This window comes from Halichoeres trimaculatus, unplaced genomic scaffold (genome assembly GCF_033239565.1).
Source record: "Halichoeres trimaculatus isolate MK-OKI-2021-1 unplaced genomic scaffold, fHalTri1.1 fHalTri1_scaffold_14, whole genome shotgun sequence".
NCBI lineage: Eukaryota > Metazoa > Chordata > Actinopteri > Labriformes > Labridae > Halichoeres > Halichoeres trimaculatus.
Window position 1 is genome coordinate 3254233 of NW_027437192.1, and position 26055 is coordinate 3280287.

At 37.6% G+C, this 26055-nt stretch overlaps 1 protein-coding gene across 1 annotated transcript in view; it reads right to left on the reverse strand.

Moving 5' to 3' along the window:
* Nucleotides 1–16057: 16057 nt before the first annotated feature.
* The window catches only part of dbpa (D site albumin promoter binding protein a), a 43089-nt gene continuing 33091 nt past the window's right edge, over nt 16058–26055 (reverse strand). Inside the window, exons 4-5 of the mRNA XM_074686507.1 lie at nt 21933–22186; nt 16058–17742 (exon numbers count right to left, since the gene is read on the reverse strand). Of these exons, the coding sequence (XP_074542608.1) occupies nt 17527–17742; nt 21933–22186 (470 nt within the window). The 3' untranslated portion in view covers nt 16058–17526. The remainder of the gene's footprint in view (nt 17743–21932; nt 22187–26055) is intronic.

A 26055-nucleotide genomic window follows, 5' to 3' on the forward strand; every position in this document is an offset into this window, starting at 1 on the left:
GTTTCCCAAGGAGCTGTTCAACAGGATCGGTCAGCTAGAAAAGGAAATGTTCAGATTTATTTAAAAAAAAAAAAAAAAAAGTACTATATATTTAACCACTTCATGTGATGACCAGCTGGGAGTTGGGTCCATTTTATCTTATTGCTCCCAGATCAAACGTCAGCCTGTGAAGTGATGGCTGAATATCCTGACCAGTCCTGTTAGCTCCTCATGGAGCCAAAACCCTGAATTTAATGTGAGGTATCGATAATAAAATTTTGCATTAAAGAACAAGGGCTAGGAGGGTGTGATTAGTATATTATTTGCATATTGTAGATGAATAATGCAGCACTCAGAAGGAGCGTGACACATCTACAGTTCACCTCCAAAATCACAAGCTAGTCCGTTTCTTTCTGCCACATTTTATAGCAGGTTTACGAAGGTCCACTGAAGCAAGCTAGCCAGTGTTAGCTAATAGCATTATCTAGCTAATCTTAATCTTTAATCAATTCCACTTCTTGATAAATAACAGCAGAAAGAAACAGACTGACTGGTGGTTTATGAGATCCAGGTGAACTTATGGATGTCAAGCGCTTTAGGGTCTCATCAGTTCTGTGGGGTCCAATGGTTCAGTAAAGTGCTGAGGTATTTTCTAATAATATGCAAATCACATCCTACTCGCCTTTCCCTCCAAACCCTCCCCTCCACGCCAAAAGAGTAAGCAAGAACTAAAAAATAAAAAAAATTTAAATTGAAAATTTGATGTCTGTGTTTTTAACTTCAGCAAAACGTTGTCAGTGCCATTTCCTGTTTTGATACCATTATAAATGCTTAGAATACATGTTTTTAAATGTCATCGGTTTGATTTTGTTTTTATTTTTTTTCCATTCCAGGATGTTTTTCATGCCAAATTTTATTTTCAATACCAAACATTAGAGCCATCGTTTTTTGCTCCAAAGCGCCACCTTTTTCTTCAACACTGATCTAATGTTGTCGATTCTTTTTTCTTTTTACACCTTTTGTTTTTGACACTGTAGTCCTTGTATTTATTATTTATTTTAAGTAGTTCTGCATTGTGTGTTTGACTTTAATTTTACTGGTTTTATCTGGAAACTTTGCCGCCATTGTTTTGTTGGGTTTTTTTGTTTGTTTGTTTTTACAGTTTCTTTTTTCCTTTTTTTTTTTTTTTAACAATGAATTACAAACGTGAGTGACAAGGTTACAGGGTTTAGCTATATGCTATTATTGGCATTACCAGAAAAAAAAAAAAAAAGATGTTATTTTACAGATAATTTGTATGTTACAGTTTTATTATATATTTTAGAAAAACAACCCAAAAAACACTTTTAAAAATTTAGGTCAATAACCATAAAATTGGGATTTCTTTTTTTCTAACGATGAATTGAAAACATGAGTGAGGAGAGTACAGGGTTCAGCTATAAGCTATTATTGGCATTATACCGAAAAAAAAAAAAAAAAAAAAAGTGGATGTCATTTTACGGATAATTTCTATAATCTTACAGTTAATTTTTTAATATTTTGAAAAACAAAAGTACACTTTAAAAATTAAGGGTTCATAACTGTAAAATTCATTTTTTCTTTGTTTTTGTTATTGTTGGAAAAAAACAGTAAATCTACTTGCATTTTGTTGTTTTATAAGAAAACAGGAAAAAATTGTTAAAAATTACAAAACATTTCCTGTAAAATTAAATTTTTTTTACAGTGCATGGCAAATTGTCATGTTTAGTAAAATGTTAAAAGAAAGAACGAGGAGGGACAATGGCAACACACAAGAGACACAGGTGCAATAATTCAGGTTATGGCACACAATCACTGAGGAAGGAGTTAATCCTGATTCACCACAGTTGGAAAATCTGGTTGATCTAACTCCCCACGAGGATTATGAACATCTGTGAGCTCTTTCCTTTTTAAAAATCTCTTTATAGATATTAAGCGTTTAAAATCCACATCGTTAGTGATTTGATACACTCCTGACGTCGTTCCTTAACCTTTCAGTCTCTAAGCTTTAATGACGTGTCTACACTTTGTGTTACACTGAATCAACAACAATCCCATTGTGTATAAATGAAATCATCCATAATTCATTGCACACCCCTGGAGAAAACGGTGACTAATCACACAACACTGCTGGTTATTTGCACATGTATTAGCTGCGCTTAATTGACCCATTTCCTCCGTGTAATAACTCATGTTGACAGCCAATATCAGGAATATTCGCAGTATATTTGGAACATTTTCAGCCGCTGTATTTCCACAGTGCAGCTAATGAGGACAAATCAAGCAGAAGAAAACTCCCACGGTCGCAGCAACAACAAGCCAGCGCTCCAGCACATCATTAGCGAGCGCCGAGTCACACCAAGTCAGTGTCGTTATGAAGCTCGGGGCAAAAGTTAGAGAGCAGCAGAGCTGACAGTGGATGTGTCTGAGGTAACATGGAGGAAATGTACAGGGACGGCTGAATGTATGAGAAGGTATGAGAAGGTATGGGTGTGTGAGGTGTTTTCAATGTATGTCTTCAACCCAGCTGAAGCCCTAACGAGGCTTTCACGACTTTTTCACCGTGGGAGGAGTCTCCATCAGAGAAATACTCCTCTTCCTCTGAGCTTGGTTCTAAATTTGGGGAAAAGTGAGAATTACAGGTGGTTTAATTTGTGCAGACAGCAGGAGATACAACCAAAGCACCACATCACAGAGTCCTGCTTCTTAAATCTTTAAAGAGGGGGTATCCCTCTGGTGCCGCCATAATATCTTCACATGTTTCAGAGATTTAAAAAAAAAATACTTCTTTTCTCACACCGGTGTTTTTGAAAGATCTCATTTCAGCTTCTGTCTGAAATGCTAAGTTTTAGCTGCTGTCCCTTTAAGGCTCCTTGCTCTACAAACCCCCTGCCCTCTGATTGGACAGCCCTATGAAGGCCTGTCAGGGGCAGACCTTTGTGTTTAAAGCCTGGCCAAACAACGTGTCGGGAGCCAGTATATGCAAGGATTTATGCATTATGAGGATACATATACACTTGAAAAATTATCCGTTTCAGTTGAACATACAATATTGTTACTTTATATCTATGTTTAAGAGATGGAAAGGAAGAATACCCCCTCTTTAAACCATGAAAAAATTCTCACAATCAAACATGACCTTGGAATAGTCAATTCAAAAAGGTAACACAGCAGACCTGCTTAAATTTATTTATTTATTCATTCATTTATTACTTTTTTACTCATTTTTATTTGTTCATCTATGAATTGTTTACTGAATTATTTTATTTATTTGTTTATTTATTTAATTTTTTTTTACTTTTTCACTTATTTTATTTGTTTATCTATTTATTATTTACTGAACTATGTTTTTATTGATTTATTTTATTTACTTACTTAATTTATTTATTTTTATTTGTTTATCTTTTATATTTACTTAACTATTTATTTATTTATTTAGTTATTTGTTTTATTTGTATTTATTATCTATCTATTATTTACTTACCTATTTATTTATTTATTCATTTATTGATTATTTACTTACCTATTTATTTACTTATTTATTTATTTATTCATTCATTCGTTTGTTTGTTTGTTTGTTTGTTTGTTTGTTTGTTTAGTAAGATAGGTAGTTAGACTTCATTTCATTCGTCATAAAAAATATGTATTCAATATTAGAGTCCTGTCATTTGCCTGCCATCCTTGTCCAAGTCCTTATATTTTCTCTATAGACATGTACGTCTGTTGTAAGACATCATTCACTTGTTTCTCAATAGTAGTCCAAAATGGCCGTTACCTTTTCAGAAATGCAATCCATCGACTTTAAAACAGACAAAAAAAAATTTTTAAAAAGGCTCCCACAGAACAGTGGTGCACCCAACGGTCTGTCAGCTCAGCCACACTCTTTGTTAAGAAAACCGAAGTGAAACCTTAAGACTTGATGAAATCAAAACACATTTCTTAATGAGTTCGCACACCACAGAGTGTGAACTGTTACACAAGTGAGGTGAATATCAAAAATTGATCCTTGTACCGGACTGAAAACATGTTCAAATCTGTTATGAAAATGAGCACTTTTACACCAGAGTTGATGACGTCTCCTTGACTTTTGGAGTCAGCCCCTAGTGGACACTTAAGGAACTGCTCTTTTTGGACTTCCACCTTAATATGGTTTGTTAACAACGTAGTTTGATGCTTGATTTTGCCTTAATTTGATTTGTTTTGGCGTAGCAGGGACTCAGAACAGCTGGGGAGGGTGACCCCTTTGTCCTGAACAACCAAACACAGAGCTCTGCTTTTTTAGACCATAAAACCAAAACCTTGGTTTGACAGATGACCTGAGCCTGCAGCAGCGAGCTACTTTTGGAAAACAAACCCCACCCAGGCCTGCGTAGAGCACTCCTGGAAACAAACAGTGGCTAATGAGGGCAGGACATTCCCCTTCATGAGCACAAACACAGCAAACCACAAAGCCAAGTTTCCATCCATGCACCCAACAGCAAGACTGGAATAAAAGTTATATGCTGAAATACGCACAACCAGACTCCCACAATGCATTTCTGTTTAATAGAGACCTCACAGAAACCTGCAGAGATGCATCCTGGAGACAATTAGATCAGAGCGCCTGATTCTCTCATCAGTATGCTGCCACTGACATTTGACTGCACACACACACCAGAGCTGGGAGAGATGTGTGTGTGTGCAGGTTGAATGCTCTGATCTGAGTTTTTGGGAGCACGTCCAGGTCCCAGTTTACCGCTTCACACCCAGTTACATCCTCACACAGTTGGCTTTGTTCAGCGGGACTCTTAAGACTTTTTTTTTTTTCTGTTTACCTTCCAGGGTCAGAGGAGCTGCTGTGTGATTGACGGCCAGCAGGGATCAGGTGGAGCTGCTGCTGAGGGTTTTGGAGGGCAGACGGCGCCGCAGAGAGACACGACAACAGATGTGACCGTTAAACACCGACCTGACCTGCTGTCTTCTCACACACACACTGAGGTAAGGTTGAAAATCACAGAATCAAAGAGTCCCCATCTTTGATTCGGAGCTTGTTCATGTGTCCCTGTAAACGTATGTGACACAGGCTTAAAAGAAAACAACACTCTTCTTATTTTACTTCAATAAAAGTGAAACTGAAAAGCTGAAAACCATTTATGGTACTTCTGAAACATTTATCAAGTCGTTCACTTATTCCTCGCAGGAAAAAAAACACACACAGACGTGTTTTTCAAGGTTCAACTCCAGCGGTTTTTTAAAAGCCTGCGGATGAAACAAATATAAAATCCTCTCATTGTGTTTGGGACTGAAAAAGAAAAGCCTTGGACCCACATTTATTTAAAGCTCCCATCCTCCGCTTCTGCTGCCTTGGAAAGGCCAAAAATGATCCATCCAATTTATGATTTTTCTTTCATTTTCTCTGATTCAATTTCCATTACCTGTTCAGTTTTTGAGGAAACAGAGGATCTTCGGTGTCACTAAAAGCATCATCAAACTGGGTTTTTAACAACCAGATATGTATTGGATTTAGAAGTTATTTTTTAAAACTTTTTTCTGAAAATTTTCGAATATTTCTTTGTCGACTGTGTCCTCAGCTTTCATCTTATTTCATTCTAATTCTGTCACAGAAACGATCATGTTCCAACCGATGCTCACGTTCAAAACTTTCTGCTAAGGTCACAAACAAATCAAAGTATATCCAGGAAGGTCTCTGAGCTGACATCTTTAAATCTTTAACCAGATTAAAGATGCTCTGAGGAGGATCTGATCTTATTGGACTGTATCACCACCTTGTGGCTCGGCGTCTCCACATACACTGTCATAAATTACTTTTAATGAGCCGTGTGTTTGTTTTGGAATTAAATGGAGATCAGATCAAAACAAATTTTCTTTGTTCGAGTCAACTTTTTACTAGATACAACGCGCTGAGGTAAGGTATTTATCAGTACAGTTACGTAGAGCTACGGTTTGAAACGTAGAGTCAAGCTAATGTTGTTGTAGCCAGCTATATGTAGTGCTATCGGCAGCCCAGTGCTCACAGATGTTTCTCTGTTGTGTAACATTAGTGAATCCTGGTTATGTCCTGCCAGTCATCTACCAATCAGAGCTGACATAACCTCACCTCAACCAATCCAGCAGCTCCTAGATTTTTCTCATTTGGGGGGGCAACTCCATCAAAAATAAACATGTAACAGAAAGAAAATCAGCACGGAACGATAAAAACTGAGTAGTACAAGCTTTGTTTTCTGTGTCTGGTGGATATCAATCACCAATTTGCCATGATTTCTCTGACAAAACTGAGCATTTTAAACACAATGTGAAGTCGGTGTGGAATTGTAAAAGCTAAATTTGGTTCAACTGTTAGACAAGTCAGAATGAGTAAACAATTCAGCATGCTGATAAGATTTTCCAGACGCGAATATGACCCAGTCTTTGCTCCTACCATCTTTGCGCTGGATTCGAGCAATCTGACACCAAGAAACAAGATGTTTAAGGGGTGAAGATGAGGGGTGAACCAGTTATCACAAAACACAGAACTCATAGGAAATATTTCAAAGTGTAGTCTGTTTGCAACTTGAACTACTGCAATTTAAAGATACTATGAGGAGGATCTGTTTCTATTGGACTGGCTCACCACCTTCTGGCTTGGAGCGCCATGGTTAGGTATTTATCAGTACAGTTACGTTGCGCTACAGTTTGAAACGTGACATCAAGCAAACGTTGTAGTAGCTGGCTATATGTAGTGTTATCGGCAGCTGTATCTGTAGGCTAACATGACATAAAGTAAACACTGTCAGTTTTTATGTAGTTTAGTAGCTGATTAAATTAAGCCCAGCGCTAACGTAACCTCACTCTTCATTTTATTGATAGACTCTCAAGTTTGAACAGACCACTGCAGAATATCTGCTGACTGTGGGTTGGAATCAACATTAGCACAAACAGTTTAGCCCTTGTAGCCTTTAGCTCATGCTCTATCTCTCTCCCATTTCTCTTTCTTCTGCTCCTCTGTTACTTTTTCTGTCTGACAGTTAGGCTCCAGTGTCCACCATCACTACAAAATAAATCACAGAAATCCAAACTACAACAGAGAAAAACAAAGATCTCTCTTCTCTCTACTAAACTTCATCAGCAGGCATGATGTTGTCATGGAAAACTCCTTTAAAATTACGGGGTGGAGCTGGATTAGAAATATTTGGGGATAAAAATGTTGTTTTAGGTCAAAACAGTCAGAAAATAAACAAAAAAAACAGCGCTGATAAAATCCTGATCCTGTCATAAAAACATCCTGACATATTTCCCCATATCGCCCCCTGATGGAGAACATTCCTTGGTCAGAAGCAGAGTTTCCTGATATTTACTCAAGAGACACCTGAAGGACAGGTGAGCTTTGATTTCATTAGTCTGTGATGATAAATGAGCAGTAAAAAGCTGTTTTTTGGACGATAGGCTGCGGTTTACATTCACAGTTTATGTCTTTAATCCATTTCATTAACAAGGAGCTGGGAGTTTAATTAGTTCTGTTTAACTGCTTTTAAAGTGGCTCTGCATTAGGTTTTAGTGTTATCTTCATTATAGCTGTGGATGAGGATTTCCTAAAACAGAAGGTATCTCTGACATCCAGCTCGTGGTGCAAATTAAAACTAAAATTCCTCGTTGTGAAAGAAAATTAAAACACCCAAAGAAAAAAAAACTCATTTAGAAAATAACATTTTGAACAATGATAAAAATTAATAAAGTCTTCCTTCTCATTGAAATCATCAGTGCAGTTTCTCCTTGTTGCTCCACACAGCCGACCACTAGAGGGCACTGCAGCCTCCTTTGGTTTTAAAGCAGGTTTCCACAAACAATAAGAGTCTTTTCAGGGTGTACAGTGAGTGGAAAGTGAAGGAGTAAACATTTCTGAGAATTAGAGGGTGGGACACACACACACACACACTCAAAACACACACACACATGGGAGGCCTGTGACGACGTGGTTTAAAGGATGACAGAGTTTCTCCAGGCAGGAGGAGTGTGAGATTTAAATGTGAATAATTCAGTAGTTTTATTCCAGATTATGTGTTTTCTCTCTTAGTTTACTGAAAAAAAAAAATTAAAAGGAGGAAAAAACCACGTGTGTCCTTCAGTGAGGAACAGACACACTGATTTTAACCATCTGGTTCCCATTGAGACTGCTGGGGAACACTGAGCTCACCTTTCACCCAATTCTCCCCTGGGTCTGAAGAAACACACACACACAAGGACACACACACACACACACACACACACACACACACACACACACACACACACACACACACACACACACGAGGACACACACTCAAAACAACATGTATCACCTGACTTTCCCTCTGTTTTAAATCCTTTGCTCTGATTGGTTGAAGAATTGTTGATTCATCCTCACCTAGTTTGGCGATGCATGAAAAATACACAAGAACGTCAGCTGTCAATCATTGTAAATCGATGTTTTTAACCTCTTATAACTAATGAAAATGAAACTTTTCAGAAAAAAGAGGACTTGAATACAAGACAGCCAAATGATATCTTCAAATCACCACAACAATCAGACGTGAGAAACATTTCTACCAGGTGTATCAATTTTTTAAAGTTTGACCACAGCCCATCTGGAATGACTGGGGAGATGGACTTTTAGACTTAAACTGCAGCCAGTCACCAGGGGGAGCAGTTTTTGTGGAGACCTCACTTCGAGCCAAGCAAGTGGACGTCCATTTTTTTACAGTCTATGGTCTGGCTCCGTTCATTATGTCCGTTTGTCATCGTAGTTAAAATAAATAGGAACTGATTTAATCACAGTTTGTTTTATTTTGAAAGTCTCTGGGGGTTTGCAGATAGTTTAGACAACTTCCTGTCACTCTTAATCTTCCCTAGGTTCAATTTATGCGTCACAGCTCTGCATCTGGCTAAAAAAGGTTGGCTGAGTATTACCTGCAACTTTTTTATTTTTTATTTTTTTCTCTTTTTGTATATTTTTTTTGGTTTGTTTTTTTTATTTTTTGTATTTGTTTTCTTATTAATATCTTTTATTTTTTATCATTTATTTATTTATTTCTTATTATTAATTATTAATTTTATTTTTTAATTTATATATATATATATATATATATATATATATATATATATATATATATATATATATATATATATATATATATATATTTTGTCTATCTATTTTTTATCTTATTTTTTATTTATGAGTTTTTTTCCTTGCGAAGGTGGCCCTGGTTCAGATCCAGCCTGTGGCGTCTTTCCTAAATGTCACTCCCCATTCTTTCCCTGTTTCCTGCTCTATCCACTGTCCTTTAACTCTCTCTGATTAAAGACATAAAAATAAAGAAATAAAAACTCATAAATAAATAAATAATTTCACAGCTGCTGCAAGTCACCATTCTAACATCTGCTATTTTTGAAAACTGTATGCTAGTTAGCATGTAGCATGTACTGCCTACAGTAGTATGTGGGATATTAGATGAGGATCACCTCTTTTAAAACCAGAAGAAAAAAAATTAACCAGCTTTCTTTAATTTACTTCACTGTAAATAGTACAAAACGTTATTTAGCAGTTGCAGTTGTAATGCTAACTCAGCCCAGTAGGCGGCGACAGTTAACCTAAAACTGAGTGCCACCTGGTCAAAAGGTAAAAAGAGGAACATCAGCATGGTGCATTGTGGTAAACAGTTTGTGAAATATGCTGGTAAAAAATTTCCTTTGTCAGATAATCTGAAAACCTCCTCCACCACCTGGAGGGAAAATGTAGCTGCACGCTTCCTGAAACTTCTTACCAGCCCAGTCAGACTGCCAACACGAGCAGGAGCGGCGTCGCGGGGCCTGACACCACCTGGCACGGGTCGGCACGGCACGGCACATTTAGCGCACTCTGGCTCGCAGCCTCAGCACCAGCTTGGGCAGATGGTGAGCGGCGTGACGGAGGGGGATCTGGTGACGCAAACATCACCCAACAGCTGAAACAACCCACCAGATACAGGTGGTGAGTGAGGCGGTCCACTCCCACACACACACACACACACACACACACACACACACACACACACACACACACACACACACAGAGGAGGAAGGAGGGGGGCTCACGGAGCAGGCTGGTGTCTGTTACATAAATACGGATGAGGAGCTTCACTGTTGTTTGTTCATGAGTTAGGACGTGCAGACACTAATATCTGCACATTCTGTTCAAGACACAGTGAAACACAAACACACACACACACACTCACACACACTGTCATTGTGGATCTGTGCAGAAATCTGTCAGAAGGGTCTGAGTGCCTCCCAATGGTCTGCTGCTGCACTCTCAGAGGAAAATGTTCAGTTTCATTTGCAACATTTCACAGATAGAGACGGAGAGCTGCGACACCAGGACTGAATCCTGAAAGAAATCATCCACATCCTCATCCTGCACAAAACCAGGTGTTCACACTTTGAGCAGTAGAAAAGATGTATTAATGTAGTGTCTGTGATGTTTGCTGTCATGTGGTTTCAGGGGTCGCCGTTCAGAGCCAGACACATCCACTTCTGGCAGCCAGGGTGGAGCAGAGGTAAACACTGCCGTAACAGCTGTTTCTGATTGGCTAAGACAGAAATTAAGGCGACAAATAGGGTGAAATGTGAAGTCATTAGTACAAATTTTACTATTAAAATTCCTGTAAAGGTTTGACGCCACAGATTTTTTGCTAACTTTATTACTAGAAAAATACTGTACTGGCAAAAAAAATGATACTAGCAAAACCAGGACTCAACAGGTTTGAGGTTTTTTGAGGAGAGACTCATCATTGAGGTTAGAAGTGCGGGAACTCCTCAGTCTGTGACTCCAGCAGTCCAGCAGCAGAGTTTGGCGCTCAGGCTTTGGAAAGTTTGATGATTCTTGTGTGAACTTTTTTTCCCCAACATTTATCTGCTGGGCTAGTCCAGTACAGATCGCTGCAAATTGGACATTTGTCACTGGAGCTGTCAAACTTTTCCATCTGTTAACATTAAAGAGGAGGCTAATGACCCATAGTGCAGCCAGCCAGCAGAGGGAGCTCGAAACCTTTAGGCCTCAAAGAGTTTCAACAGAAAGTCCATGGGATACATGTTTTTAAAGTCATGGTTTTTAGGCAGGGGTCTGCAACCTTTACATTCAAAACAGACAATTTGCCTCAGCTCACCTGGATTAAATGAGCCAAAGTTGTTTGGTGTTTATAAAATTGTACATTATTCATCTAAGTTGTTTTTTTTTTTTTTTAATAAAATTGCAGACATAAAAATATTTAAAAAATTGTTATGTCATCAATTTTATGAAAGTTGCAGGTTTTCTAAATTTCCGTAAGTTTAACATTTTTTGAAAAATTTTTGAATTACAAAAATGTGCATAAGTTTGACAAAGAATCAAAATTTTAAAATTGCACGATTTGGTTATTTAAAAAATAAATCAAGTATTTAAAAAAATGTTTTTTAAAAAGAAATTACATTATTTGCAATATTTTGCAGAAACTCTAAACATTTGGAAAATCTTTAAAAAAAAATAGATTTTTTTCTAAATTAAAAAGAAGTAAAAATAATGTGCACAAGTTTGACAAAATTCAAAATTCTGAAATTGCACAATTTGGTAAATTTTCAAAAAAAATATTATTTTTTTTAATTAAGTATTTGTAGAAAAAATCTTTAGAAAAAGAATTATATTATTTGCAATATTTTGCAGAAAATCTAAGCATTTGGAAAATCCTTTAAAAATGGATTTTATTTGTTAATTTGAAAGAAGTAAAAAAAAAATGTGCAAAAGTTGGACAAAATTCAAAATTTTAAAATTGCAAAATTTGGTTGATTTTCAATTTTTTTTTTTTTTAAATCAAGTATTTGTTAAAAAAAATCTTTAAAAAATAAATTATATTATCTGCAATAATTTGCAGAAATTCTAAACATTTGTAAAATATTTTTTTTAAATATATATTTTTTTCTACATTTAAAAGCAGTTAAAAAAATGCAAAACTCTCAAAAAATCTGAAAGCAAGAGGTGATGCATATTCAGCTCCACAAAATGTTTATGCATGATTGTTTTTAGTGTCAATGCTTTAAATCATCTGCAGCCAGAGTTCAAGCATTTGATTCAACAATGTAAATAATATTTATCATAGAGAAGAGTCGCTACTTCCTGCTTTTACTAAATTAAGCTCAGACCTGATTTCCTAAAGGTTTTTTCAGATCATTTCATCAGTTTTTCTCCCATTGCTATACTCTGCTAATCTGCTTTAAAGGTGATCTGCACCACCCAATGAAATCAGGAATATCAATTCATAATCAAAATATCAATATGATACATTTCTATAATCTGAAATTCTTTAAGCACTGGGGATCCTGAGGTCAAAGATGATAATCTAAACCCACTTTTTAATACATAGATCTTATATTAGTAGTAGGTCTAAATAGCAGCCTCTAGTGGCCACTGAAGGTGTTGCAGATAGTTTTACTTTCAGAGGCGGGGGATGTTACAGCCTCACACACTTTGAGATGACACAGCAAGACACGCGCAGAGCTGTCTGTGAGTAAGGATAAGCCTTTATTGGTGTTTGGGGGGAAAAAGCCAAACCACATATGCCATCATCCCTGTGGACAGCACACAATACTGGTGAGGAGTCGGGGTAGTGTTGCGCTCATGGGACTTGTAGTTCATAACAGTCAGTCACAACATGGAGAAGTTAGCTGAGAATCCACAAAATTGAAGGAAATAACAAGGCTGTGTACATTATTGTTTTCATCATAATTATTGTCAGTATATGCTGTTTTCATGATCCAGCAGAACCGCCGCTGCCGCCGTGTGAAGAGTGCGCCTCAGTGGCCCACCAGAAAAAAGCTGTAACACGCTCAACATCACAGTTACATAGAAAAATAGCACTGTCAAAAAGTTTCTGAAACGTCTGTGAGGAAATCCAAAGCTCCCAGATATCAAAAAGAAAAAATACACATGGCTTTCTTCTTCCATTCAGAGATGGAAATGTAAGCAGCTCTGAGACTTTTCTTCCCGGGGTTTGAATTCAAAAGTTTGTGTCCGTGTGTCAGGTTTCAACATATTCCCAAAAAAGGAAGGAGACAAGAAAAAGGAAAATATATAGATATCAATATATAACTACAGCTCCCATAATACACCTGGGGTTCTCTTTGTGTAAGTCTCTGAAAATGGTGTCCACAGAAAACAGGATCATGGGAAATCAAGTGTGCGTTGTACTTGGGAATTTGCATCGACCAGCTGAAAGAAAGAGTGCTAACAAAAAAAAAAAAAAAACAATGAGTTAATAACGAGCAACTGTGACTAAATTCCTTCAAGTCTTTTAAAGTTAGGTGAAGTTGCTCTCTTTTAATAAATACACGGCAGCTTTAAATGAAATGTTCACTAAACTCCTCCCACTTATTTGTAGAATTATCATTTCACAGGAAATCTGGTTATATTTGAATTCTTAGGATTAGCATCCAATGCTAACTTAAAGAACAATGTACTTCTTACGGCTAGGGCCACATGTTAGCGTATCATTATATACTTTAACATACAAATTTAGTGGTTATGAACTTTAAAGCTCCCTCATTTATTTATTCATCTATTTTAGTTTGTGTTGATTTTGGCGCCCTCTGTGGATACAGTGATAGTGTTTTTTTTTTTTTTTTTCAGTCAAATCTTTCACTTATTGTGAATAATTGTGAAGGAAAAAGTCAAATAAACATTTTTTTTTAAATCATGCTGTCAAGGCCCTTGTGACACCTACCCCCTTACAGCTGTTATGAAACAAAAGAAAAATTAAGGAAATTAATGGTCTTTTTTTTTCAATGCTCTTGTTATATTCTGATGGTCATATAGAGCAATCTACGTTCATATTCGAATTTTTTTTTTTTTTTAGAATTTTTTTTTTTTTTTTTTACCTATTAAAAATTCTGCACAGGAGCTTTAATGCTCCGACCAGAGCTAGCCAACCACAGGAGGTCATAGCAGCTAGCTTCGAGATACTTTTTGAAGTTGTGTTTAGTAACATCTAAAACTCTCAGGGTCAGTTTTTATGAATCTATTTATTTATTTATTTTTTGCTAAATGGCTAGCTTTTTAGAGCTAGCTTTCTTGAATGCTTTGCTTATGGTTAAGATTTCCAGTAGTTTGTAACTGGTTGCTCTTACAATTTAGCAAAATGGAGCAAAAGTCTTTTCACAAAGAAGCAAAGTCCTAGAAATCTAAACTTTTACTTGTTTGTTGATTAAGAGTATAAACTGTGTTAGGGAAGGAATTAATGATCTTATGTAGCGCTGGAGATGCTATTTACAATAGCATGTAAAATGAGTGTCCTACCCTAAGATTTTAGAGCATTTGTTTGGCTGTTTGTAACTTTAATGTAAGGTTCATCTTTTCCAAAGGGTTACAAGTTGTCCCAAGGGTACTGATAATGTGGAATCAATAGTTGAAATGTAATGATTCCCAGCTTTCATAGAATGCTCTGTGTGTAAAAACCTTTGTGACAAGGCTTGTTGTCCAATTAAAGATGCTGTGAGGAGGATCTGTTTTAACGTGACAGTAGTGCCACCTTCTGGCCCGGAGTCTCACGCACATTGCCGTGAAGATGTGACTTTTAACCAGGCATGTGTTTGTTTTGGAACAAATTTTCTTTGTTCAAGTCAAATTTTTACCAGATACAACACAACAAGATAAGGTATCTATCAGTACATGTATGTAGCGCTATGATTTGATATGTGACAGCTAGCAGCCTGATGCTACGGCGTGTTCGTAGGCTAATGTGATAACAAGCTAACTGTCGGTTAGTACAGTAGTTTAGTAGCCTTCAATATGTAACCTCACTCTTCATTTTATTGATAGACTCTCAAGTTTGAACAGTCAACATTAGCACAAACAGTTTAGCCCTTTAGCCTTTAGCTGGTGCTCTATCTCTCTCCTGTTTATCTTTCTTCTGCTCTTCTGTCCTTTTTCTGTCTGACAGTTAGGCTCCAGTGTCCACCATCACTACAAAATTAATCACAGAAATCATTTTCAGCAGAGAACAACACAGATCCCTGTTATTTTAAAGCTTGGATTTTGCATGGTTATTTTGAAACTCCTCACTGCTCCTTTAATATTCATTAGGTGCAGGAATTTATTAAAACATGAAAAGGAAAAGGATTGTCTTACCCCATGAGACGCCTCGCATAGAAACCTTTGCAAGCATCTTGGCAGTTCCACTTAGCTCACTTAGCAAACAAAATCCGCTAACAATAGCTTTAGCTTTCCCCAGCCAATTTAATTGAATGGAATCTAAGTACAATTTTGTTGTTCTGTTCTATTCTAGAAGGCTGTTTTCTAACTACTGTGACTGTGAAGAGTTCTAGAATGCCGGTCTCCAAGGGAACAAGAGAACACCAGTGAGAGGGGGCGGAGCTTAGTGAACATTCCGAGATTTCTGCTGTAGACTGTGTTAGTTCTAACGTGGGTTTAAACAAAAACAGGTCTAAAATGATTCATTACAGGGCAAATAAAATACAAATCCCCCCAAATAACATAACTTCTGTCATCAAATCAAAGACTTTAGTTTTTTTTAAATGTGTATTTAATACCTCAGACAAAAACACCTGAGAAAAAACTGACAAAATGATTCAAATGGGTTTTTTTCTGTAATATATTCAATTATGTATATTACAACTATAATCACATAATTCAAGCATATATCATATACATATATATCTAGTGAGAGAATATTCAATAGTACAGTTTTATGGTACAGTAGCAGTAGGGTGCATTTCTGGTTTTTCATTGGGTAAAGTTTGAAGGAGAGGTATAGACACGTGTTTGTGTGTAAATCTATATATCCATACAATATGCAACGAAAGAAAGAAAATTAAAAGAGAGATTAAAAGACAAAGAAAGGGTATAGGCAGTTCAGAACTGTGTGTTTTCAAATGTTTGTTTGCATGTGTGTGTGTGTGTGTGTGTGTGTGTGTGTGTGTGTGTGTCAGGTGAAGGATCAAACAGATCAGCACCATAGAAGTCCATAACAACATCAACAACAACAATAAGGATTCCAACCTGGGTGAGGTGTGTGTGTGTGTGTGTGTGTGTGTGTGTGTGTGTGTGTGTGTGTGTGTGTGTGTGTGTGTGTGTGTGTCTGCATGCTGAAGGTTTCAGTCACTGTTCATCCGGGCAAATCAACCCTAAACCAGTTAGTATTTCATTTTTGCTCTTCCTGGACAAATTGAGGAGTTAATAGAGAGAAAGATTGCAACCACGTGGTGTTGTTGTCGTTTAAAAACCGTGTCTGAGTGTGCGTGTGTGTGTGTGAGCAAGACACAAAGTAAAAAACGCAAACCTGCCAGCGAAATTTCAAACACCTGCTCACGCGCAGCTGTTCTGATGGCTAGTCGCTCCTTTGTTTGTCCTCTCTATTGTCCTCCTTCACCTTCAAAATAAAAGCCCTGCGATTATTTCAAAATCAGACACGGAATCAAAGAGAAGGTAACAAATCAAGTGCTCGAACGAGCCCACGAAGAAAAAAAACAAACAAAGACGAAAGAATTCTCAAAACTATACAATTTCTGTTTCACCGCCTTCCCCGCTAACGCGCCCCGACGCCGAAAACAATCGTTACTAAGATACCGCTCCGTGTCTCGCACCATGTGAAATACCTGATTCAACCGTGATACATTCTCTGAATCGCTTCGCCCAAAACTAACCAGCTCCGTGAAATCGAAAATAGAGTATTTGTTGTTTAGCAATAAACAGCTGAGAGGAAAAAGCGTAAATGTGGCCCCGTGACTGTCCAGCTAACAGCCCCTCCCCGCCCCAGATATAAAATATACAAAAGATTATCTCCAAAATCCTCCTCCTGACTATCTGCTAATAGAAAAATATACAATAATCCTATGTCAAAATCTCTTTGCGTTATGGACGAAAACCCTGCACCTCCTCCTCCTTCCTCCTCCTCCTCCTCCTCCTCCTCTTTGCTGGACTAGTCTTGCCTTCCTGCCCAGTTCAAAAATATACATGTTTTATTTGTCCTATATATAGAAAAAAATTACACATCTGACCTCTCCTGGCTTGTATCCGTGCCTTGAGCTTAAAAAGTGAGATTTCACTGGCATAATGTGAATTCAACACCCTGTTTGAACTGGCCGGAGCAGCCGGACGCACTACCTGCAAAAAACGCCATGCGACACCGGCCGTAAGCACAGCACCGGAGGTGACGTAAGCTGCCGAGGTGACACAAGGTGATACAGTACGTCGTGTGGGGTCAACAAAGCAGCAAGTACGAAGAGACTGAGAGAGTCAAACTGGGAAAAAAAGATGGCGTCGCTGTGCGTTCCTGTCGTGCAATCCTGAAGCACAGCGCGCGCTCAAAAAACACACTTTTCGTGTTTGCACCCGGTGTCGCACGGCGCTTACTGCAGATCTACGCCGGCCTCCCCCTTCGCCACTTCAACTAAAGTGCTGCTGTTGTTGGGTTGCCTTGTACCCTTTTCTTATTTCCTCCTCCCCTCCCGAACCCTTCCTCCTTCATCTTCGTCTTCTGCTCCCTCGCCGCCTCACAAGTCTCCGTGTCGAGTCTCGTACTTGTTGATGATGTTCCTGCAGCGCCCCAGCTCTTTCCTCATGTCGGCCACCTCCTGGCGAAGCGCTTGGTTCTCCCTCTCCAGGAAGGCGGCGCGCACCGAGATCTGGTTCTCCTTCAGTCGCCGGGCGTCCCGCGAGCGCTTGGCCGCCTCGTTGTTCTTGACACGCCGGCTCCAGTACTTCTCGTCCTGTCATCGTCGGCGCCGGTTTGGTATGTTGGGGTGTGTGGGGAGGACGGGGGGAGGAGAGAGACACAAAAAGAGAGGAGAGCGTGGGATGAGAAGGGTCAGTTATGTGATGAGACGGAGAGAATGACAGGAGAGGAAGAAGGGAAGAAGAAAGAAAGGTAGCACCAGCTGAATAGTTGCACTTAGAGAGCACAAAAGCCACAACACCAAACAGGAAGTCACAGATGACAAACACATGTTGCTTTAAATGTCAGAGGAAAACATTTTCTGACATTAATATCTGTTTTTGGGCAACATTCGGGGTTAACTTGAAAAAGTTAAGTAACTTTTTTCACCTTTTTTTTGTTTTGGGCGCAGTTTGTAAACAAAAAACATGTAGCCTGATTGAGTTAGCATAAAAATGTTAGCTTCTTCTTCTAGCTGCTTCTTTTGTTTTTTAACATATTTGTAGTTCTTCTCTTATTGAAAGCTGGAGAAACAGCTAGCTTCAGTTAGCAGTAATTACTGACACCACTTTCAGCGCTAACAGTGCTAGCTACATACAGGAAAAAGGCATCGATGTGTAGCTTGTGTTATTGAGTTTTAGGACTTTCTTCTGTTAGCTTGTCGCTCATTTCCAGAAGTTTGCTGACAGTTTCTTTTGATTTTTCCAATACGGGGAAACATTTTGGATTTACTTGGAAAAGGTTGGTAACTTTTTCACTGTTGTTGTGGATTGGGCGCAGTTTGTAAACAAGAAACATGTAGCCTGATTCAGTTAGCATAAAAATGTTAGCTTCTTCTTCTAACTGCTTCATTTGTTTGTTTACATATTTGTAGTTCTTCTCTTATTGAAAGCTGGAGAAACAGCTAGCTTCAGTTAGCAGTAATTACTGACAGCACTTTCAGCGCTAACATTGCTAGCTACATACAGGAAAAAGGCATCTATGTGTAGCTTGCGTTATTGAGTTTTAGAACCTTTTTGTGTTAGCTTGCCACTCATTTCCAAAAGTTTGCTAACAATTTCTGTTGATCTTTCCAACGCAGGGAAAATATTGTAGTTGTCAGGTGTTCATGATGCTAACAGAACTAGCGGCACTAGCACAGTTTGTGAACTAAAACATCACTGCTAACAAACTATTGCTGCTTTTGTATCAGTCTGCACACTAAATCTTTGTTATATGTGAAAATGTGATCTATAAAGGGACTAGCAACATACCGAAGCAAGGAGCCACTGAGTACTAGCATGTTAGCTTTCTGTTTGCTAACTGGAAACGCACTAGTGTTGCTTTTTGTATCCATCAACACAGTTATCATTAAAAGTCAAAAATGTGATGTTAAAAGGGGCTAGCAACAAAAAGAGGCGAATTTCAGGTACCATAGCTAGCAGCTAGCAGCTAAGAGCTAGAACACAGAGCTTTTATTGGTTAGTATCGGTGTAGATTTAACATTTGATTTAGATTAACCAATAGCAACGATAGAATAGTAGGAATCTGTTTGTTGACATATTTTGTTGCTTTTAACAGATAAGGGGGAACCCTTAGTGCTAACAGCTAACTGAGCTTGCAACAAAAAGTAGCTGGGTTACAAAGAACAAAGTAATATAAAAGCTACTTATGCATAAAATAATCAGATAAAAGACTTTTTTAAGCAAATGTTTGTATTTCTTAAAGCGCATTAAATATTTGTTTGTGTTGTACTTCTGCTTTCTGCCTGTAGGGGGCAGCAGTGTAACAAGAGCTAATTTCTAATTTTGGAACACCTTCGTATGTGTTGTTGCTTAAATATAACAGTCACTTAAAAATCAGCGGATCAACACACACAGAAATGTTCAATGACAACCACAAAAACAAGCTAGCATGCTAGCAAGCTGCATGAAAACATGACAGGCAACATCATTCAAATAATGAAATAAGAAGAACAATAAAAACATCTAACATGACTCAGAGGTCTGAAACATTTTCAGGTGGATTTTCTTCAGGCGTGAAATAAATTGTTTGGCCGATGAGAGGCTCATGAGGGAATGATTGGAAGATCGTTGTGTTAAACTTTTGGACTCTGAGAGGAAGACGGGAATCCAAATTGAAAGTAAAACCTCATCGAGATCTTGATCTGAAAGATTTATACCAGCAGAGCTGCTGCAGGCTGAAATGGTTCGCAGTGTTTCCTTTGAGACTTCAGGATCTGATGATAGTTAAGAAAATCATTAACCTTCTGGAAACATTTTTAAAAAGCTGCTTTGTGATTATTTTAGCCTCTATCTTCCTCATGGAAAAGTCTCCTCACTGATCTGATCCTGGAGTAACTTTGATGAAAGCCAGATTTTCCTCTGCCTCAGTGCCGTGTTGATATTAACCAGAGCTGAGTTTATTTTTGATGAGCTGCAGAAAAATCCCAGCCTCATCCTGACTCTGGTTGGAAATAATTTTCCCCCAAACGGCTCAGAGATGAATTATAAAAGCTGTGATGGCAGAGCGCAGTAAGGTGAGCGTCTTCATCTCTCTGTGAATTACAGACGCCTCAGGAGCAGCAGCTGCTCTGGGCTGAACCGTGGAAACCTGAACCATTGATCAGAGCTTCTCTGCCTGTGCGATGAGCCGGGTAGAGAATATTTCAGGACTCTCGTCAGGAGGCATCGATACGAGTGGGCGTCACGCTCCTACAGATTTTTCCACATCAGTGCAGGAGCTGTCAGAGAGCCGTGGCCTTTGTCTCCACTGAGTTCAGAGTTTGAACTGAGCAGTCTGAGCCTTGGGCCAAAGAAACAATCTGACCTCTTTGGTCTGAGAGTCTCTACGATGTTTTTTTTTTAACTTGTTGATTTAAGCTTTTATATTTCTGATTTACGCCAAAGGTTTGTAGCTTTTTATTGACTGATTTCCTCTGCAACACTACAACACTACAATGACTTGTTCATGGTTAAAAGTTTTTTTTTCTTTTTTTTTTTTCTTTTTTTTAACTTAAATTGAAATTTCAGGCTCTGGAGGAAGATTGGAGCCGTTGAAAATAATATTTCTAAATGTTAGGCCAGTTAGGTCAGTGATCTTAGGAGTCAAAACTTTAGAAAGTAAGTTCAAATTCTAACTAAATAAAAAAATGATAAAAAAAAATGTCAGACCTCAGGAACAAAGTTAGAGAGTTAGAGACCTGGCCTTTGGCAATTTTTTATTTTTACTTTTTTATTTTTTTTTAATGGACCTTATCCTCCTCTGTCACTGACTGTATGGTGAAACAAGTAGTATCATATATAGTATTATAATATTGTTTCGTTTTGTTTCATGATTTTTTTTCCTTTTACTTTAAAAGAAATTACAGGAAATTACTGAAAAAAATAAGAAAATATTCTCAAATTCTGACATTAAAAAATGAATAAATAAATAATAAAATATTAAATTAAATAAAATTGAATTGAATTAAATAAAAAATACAATAAAATTAAATTAAATTAAATCAAACTTAACTAAATGAAATTATACTAAATGAAATTAAACTAAATTAAACAAAATTTAAAAAAAACATTAAACAAATAAAATTTAATAAAATTAAATTAAATCAAATTAAATTAAACAATAAAATAAAATAAATAAAAATCAGGAATCTTGATACAAAAGTTTGGATTCTAGAATTTTTGACCAAAAAAGGAAAAGTTCCGGAACTTTATCCTTAAGAAATGTGTTTCCTTGAGAGCTGACTTTTTAAAGTTTTACATTTAGAGTCAAAATTTTGGAAAGTAAGTTTAATTTCTGACTTTAAAGCAATAAAAATAACATTAAAAAAACAATGTCAGAGCTCAGAAGCAGAGTTTTTGGGGGCCTAGTTCTTGATATTTGTTTTTATTAATCTTTTTAACTGCCTTTTTCCACCACTGTCATTGACTGTATCATGAAACAAGTAGAAATTTTTTTGTTTCAAGATTTTTTTAATTTTATTTTATCTTTTTTTTAACGGAAGCAAAAACGGCTTTAAACATAATAATTTTAAATTTTTTGAAACTAGGTGTCAAACATCAAGCTGAAAAGGCTCTGAGGAGGTTAATATAATTGGCAGTAACTTTGATATTTTTGCATTTTTTATGACTGTCTGCACTAAAAAGTCTATGAAAGCACTAAAATATCAGAATAGTGAATGGATAAAGATGCAGTGGGCAGTTTGCGCTGCTGAAAGCGGTGAAATGAGTCAGACCCTGCAAAGGTTTGTGGGAGATGTATTACCTTCTGCTCGTTGGGGACCAGCATCTTGCGAGCTTTCTTGATCATCGGCTGAGGTTTCAGCTCCTCGTCGGAGAAACGGTGCCGCCGTGGGTCAAACGCCTCCTGGCCCGGCACGCTGGACAGCGCCAGGTCCGCTGGGTCGGGGTCAAAGTTCACCATGATGTCGCTGTTGCCATTGGCTCCTGCTGGTGGTCCAGAGGGTCCCGGAGGGCAGGTAGAAGAGGGTGATGGGTCCTGAGGCACCGCCTGACCACCTGAGGGAGACACAGAAATCATTCATTAACTGTTTCTTAACGACGGCGACTGGAGTTTCCAGCGTCTGACGTTTTCATTTCCTTGGTTAATTGGCTCTGTGTTAATGTTTGTGTTGTGACCGAGCCAGATGTGCACGCTGAGATTTACAACACCACCGCTAATCTGCTGTTAATGAAAAGGCTGAAGGTCGAGGCAAGGTCAGAGGTCGAGCTCAGCTGCACGCGCTCAATCTGGGGATCACGTTTAATGGAGAGTTTATGGGTTTTTATAAATCAGTAAAAGAAAGGACAGAAAAAACGACAGAGAGGAGGAGAGGTGAGCTCAGGCTGCGTTATTGTTTTCACATATTCAGTCCAATCTGCCCCTCAGTCCATTCAGACGCCATAAACTCTGGCTTAATTACTCGTTTAGCCGTCCAATCATCATCATCCACTTTTATCTGCAGATTAGAGTCCATCTGCCCCGCGCTGAGGACCCTCACATGTCAGGGAGCGCCGGCCGAGCCGCGGAGGATGATGAGACAATCCCCAACAGATCTGATCAAATCTAACGTGAACCCTGAATAACGTGATTACAGAATGACTCCAACCACCAGGGGAGCCAAACGGGACGACGATGGCGCCGCGAGGGAGTCGTTTTCCACCCAGAGCAGCTGCTAGAAGAGAAAGGGTCTCTAAACGTGATTAATTTCTCTGGTTTCAAATGATTTCAGAGACAAAATGCAGGGATTCTGACCGTACGTTATCAAATGACCTTCATGTGGCCACGCCCACTTCATTTTGAGAGGAAAAACAAACACTCTGCCTCTAACCTATGTGTGTATGTATGAAAGGTACTTGAAAACAAAAGATTCCTCTTTAGCTTTTAGCAACTTTAAAGCTCCTGTGAGAAACTTTTTGTTTATTTTGACTTTGGCGCCCTCTGTGGACAAAGCAAGTAAATGCATGGTTTTCTTATTTCCTTCTTTGTTTTAACAGTTAAATGTGTAACTCATTGTGAAAACAGCTGACGCCTACCCCCCTTTTTGTTGTTAAAGTGCTAAAAAGTGTAAATGTTGATCATTAAAAATTGTCATTAAGAGTTTTGTTTACTTGTGTAAGTCATAAATAAGCTTCACTGTTCATTATGGTCTGTTTCCTCAAAGGTCAAAAAATTCAAACGGGAGCTTTAAATGCTAAGCTTTATTTTCTTACACAAGCCAGGCAAACCTGGGTTTCTTACAACTGTACAAGAGCATTAAGAAGTCAAAAATAGACCAAGTGTTTTTTTGTTTGTTTGTTTGTTTTTACAGTAAAGAATTGTCTTATTAGATTTGATATCAATCGATCGGACTGTATTTATGAGACTATCTGGAGACCTAAGTGGGGTAACATTAAAGGTAAAAAAAAAAGACATTAAAACTCAAGTTAGGCAAATAAAACTGCCAAATTAAAATAAATAAATAAATAAATATACAAATAATAAAATATTAAAAATAATAAAAAAACAACTAAATAAAAATGAATAAATAAATAAATAAATAAATAAATAAAATAAGATTATAAATATATAATAAAAATAAATAAATAATAAGATAAAATAAACAAATAATTAAATAAAATAAGATAATAAAATAAATGAATAAAAATAAATAAATGAATAAATTAATTAATTAAATAAGATGTTAAAAATAAAATTAAAAAATAAGATAATAACAATAAATAAATAATAATAAAATAATAATAAAATACTAAAAGTCTAAAGCAGAAAATTAAAAAAAAAATTCAAAACTAAAACTTTAAAGGTAAGAAATAAAAAGCTGTTACAAGCAGTGAAGTAAATAAGAAGATATACGATTAATAAATATTTATCGAACTCAAAAAGATTAAGATTATATGTTTTTATGCAGAATAAGTCCAGAACTTATGTATAGGGATGCACAATATATAGGTATCAATATCGGTAAAAGTATCGGCTGATATTTCCTCATTAGTAGCCAGCATTTTCATAGCATCTGGAATTTTCAAGACCCCAAAATATTATTTTCACTGGCTATGTAAACACCAAAACTACCTAAGAAGAGTGTACTCTCTTCTTTTATGTCTCACTTCCTGTTTTTGATTCAAAAAACAAACAAAAAGTACTTTTTTGATCACGTCTATCCATCCTTTGATCCTCATTATGGTCGTCTTTTCTTACGATTGCGCTGCTCTTTCTCTCCAAACTACATCGACACATCACCTCAGATTATTATTATTATTTTTTTAACCAATATCGATATTGGTAGACATTGGTTATCAGGCATAACAACAATATTAATATTGGATATCGACATCGGCCACAATTTTCATACAGTGAGTTCAAAGCTCAAATTTAAAGGTGAGTTTAAAGTTTGATTTTATATCAGCCACATTCACACGAAAAGTCGCTGACCTAAAATATATACATTTATACAGACTTGTCAGGTAAATGTGGTCGATTGAGTCTTGCAAGATTATTTTTGAACTGAAATAAGTCACAAAGACTTTCTTAGATTTTTTTTCTGTTACCACAGTCTTTTTTTCCCCCTCAGATAAAAAAACAGGCGCTCTGCTGTCTCTCTCTGCAACGGGACAAAAACACTGAAAAAACTCTGCAGCTTCATTAATTTGGCGTCTACATCCTGCTCAGGTCAGACCCTCCAGCTTGAGCGTGCTCTGCTTGTCTGCACAGTCACGTGTCTCCATCATGCCTCATCCACAGAGCCAAGAATGAGGCCCACTGAGATGAGTGGACCGTAAAGAGGATTATCCTATAGACAGAAGCAGCGTGTTCAGATTCAGATCAGATCAGGGAGCAGGAAAAACAGCGACTGCCTCCTCTTTAAAATCCAACTCTGCATCTCTTTTCTTCATCGCGCTCTGCATGGTTAAAGACAGGTACACACGTCTCTCCCTGCTGCTTTCTGAAGTGTTGTTGCAGTTCCAAAGATCCACCACCAGGTGTCAGTATCAAGCAAGAAACAGACAGAAAGGGGCAGCGGGTTCACATCAGAGAGGATTTACAACCAGCAGGGGAGATCAGGTTTTTCGATTTAACCCTTTGTGGCGCTGAATGATATCAGAGAAAATGAGGAATTTAACGCTTTCCTGCGAGATGAGCGATGAAGTCAGAGCTGTTTATCCTCCTGAGGATGATACAAGCTGGATTCTGTGCAGTAAAGGTGCAACATTCGTGTAAAAAAATGAGCTCAACAGAGAGATTTCTGCTCCAGCGTGGCTTAAAGCCAGATAAGTTATTCTGGGATGCTGTTAGTGAATATAAAAACTCCCTCTTGATGGTTTCAGCCTGAAGCACTTCTGCATTAGAGCTTCTTTTCTTTTCTTTTCTACAACAACAAAGAGTCTATTTTCAGTCGTAGTATCTCAAAACCAGCTACCTGCGAACACAATAACGTGATTTTTCCAACTGCTTCCTCTTCTGAAAGCAAACAGTCGAGCAATCGTCCGACTGCAGTCTGAACTGTTTTGTGGCAGCGTTTATAAGACTCTGTTTTTTTTTTTTTCAGAGCTCCAGGCGCGGAGCCACGGATTAAAAATAACTCTGAGTGCTGAGGACTGATATCCAGTGAAAGTGTAGTAGAAGATGTCAGATACAGACGTGTGTAAAAACCAAATCCTGGTGGGTTGTTTTTACCAGATGAGAGGAAATTACAGTCAAAATCTCCCAGATTCGAAAGACTCAGCGTTTATTAATCATCATGTGTTTAAACGAAAGTGTCAGGAAGACATTAGAGCATAAAAATCATCACCCAGGAGAGTTTTTGTGCAGCTGGAGCCTTTCGTAAACCCTGAAACGTCAACCAGAGCAGGAGAACTGACACTGATCTGCTGCTCGGCTGCCTCCGTGA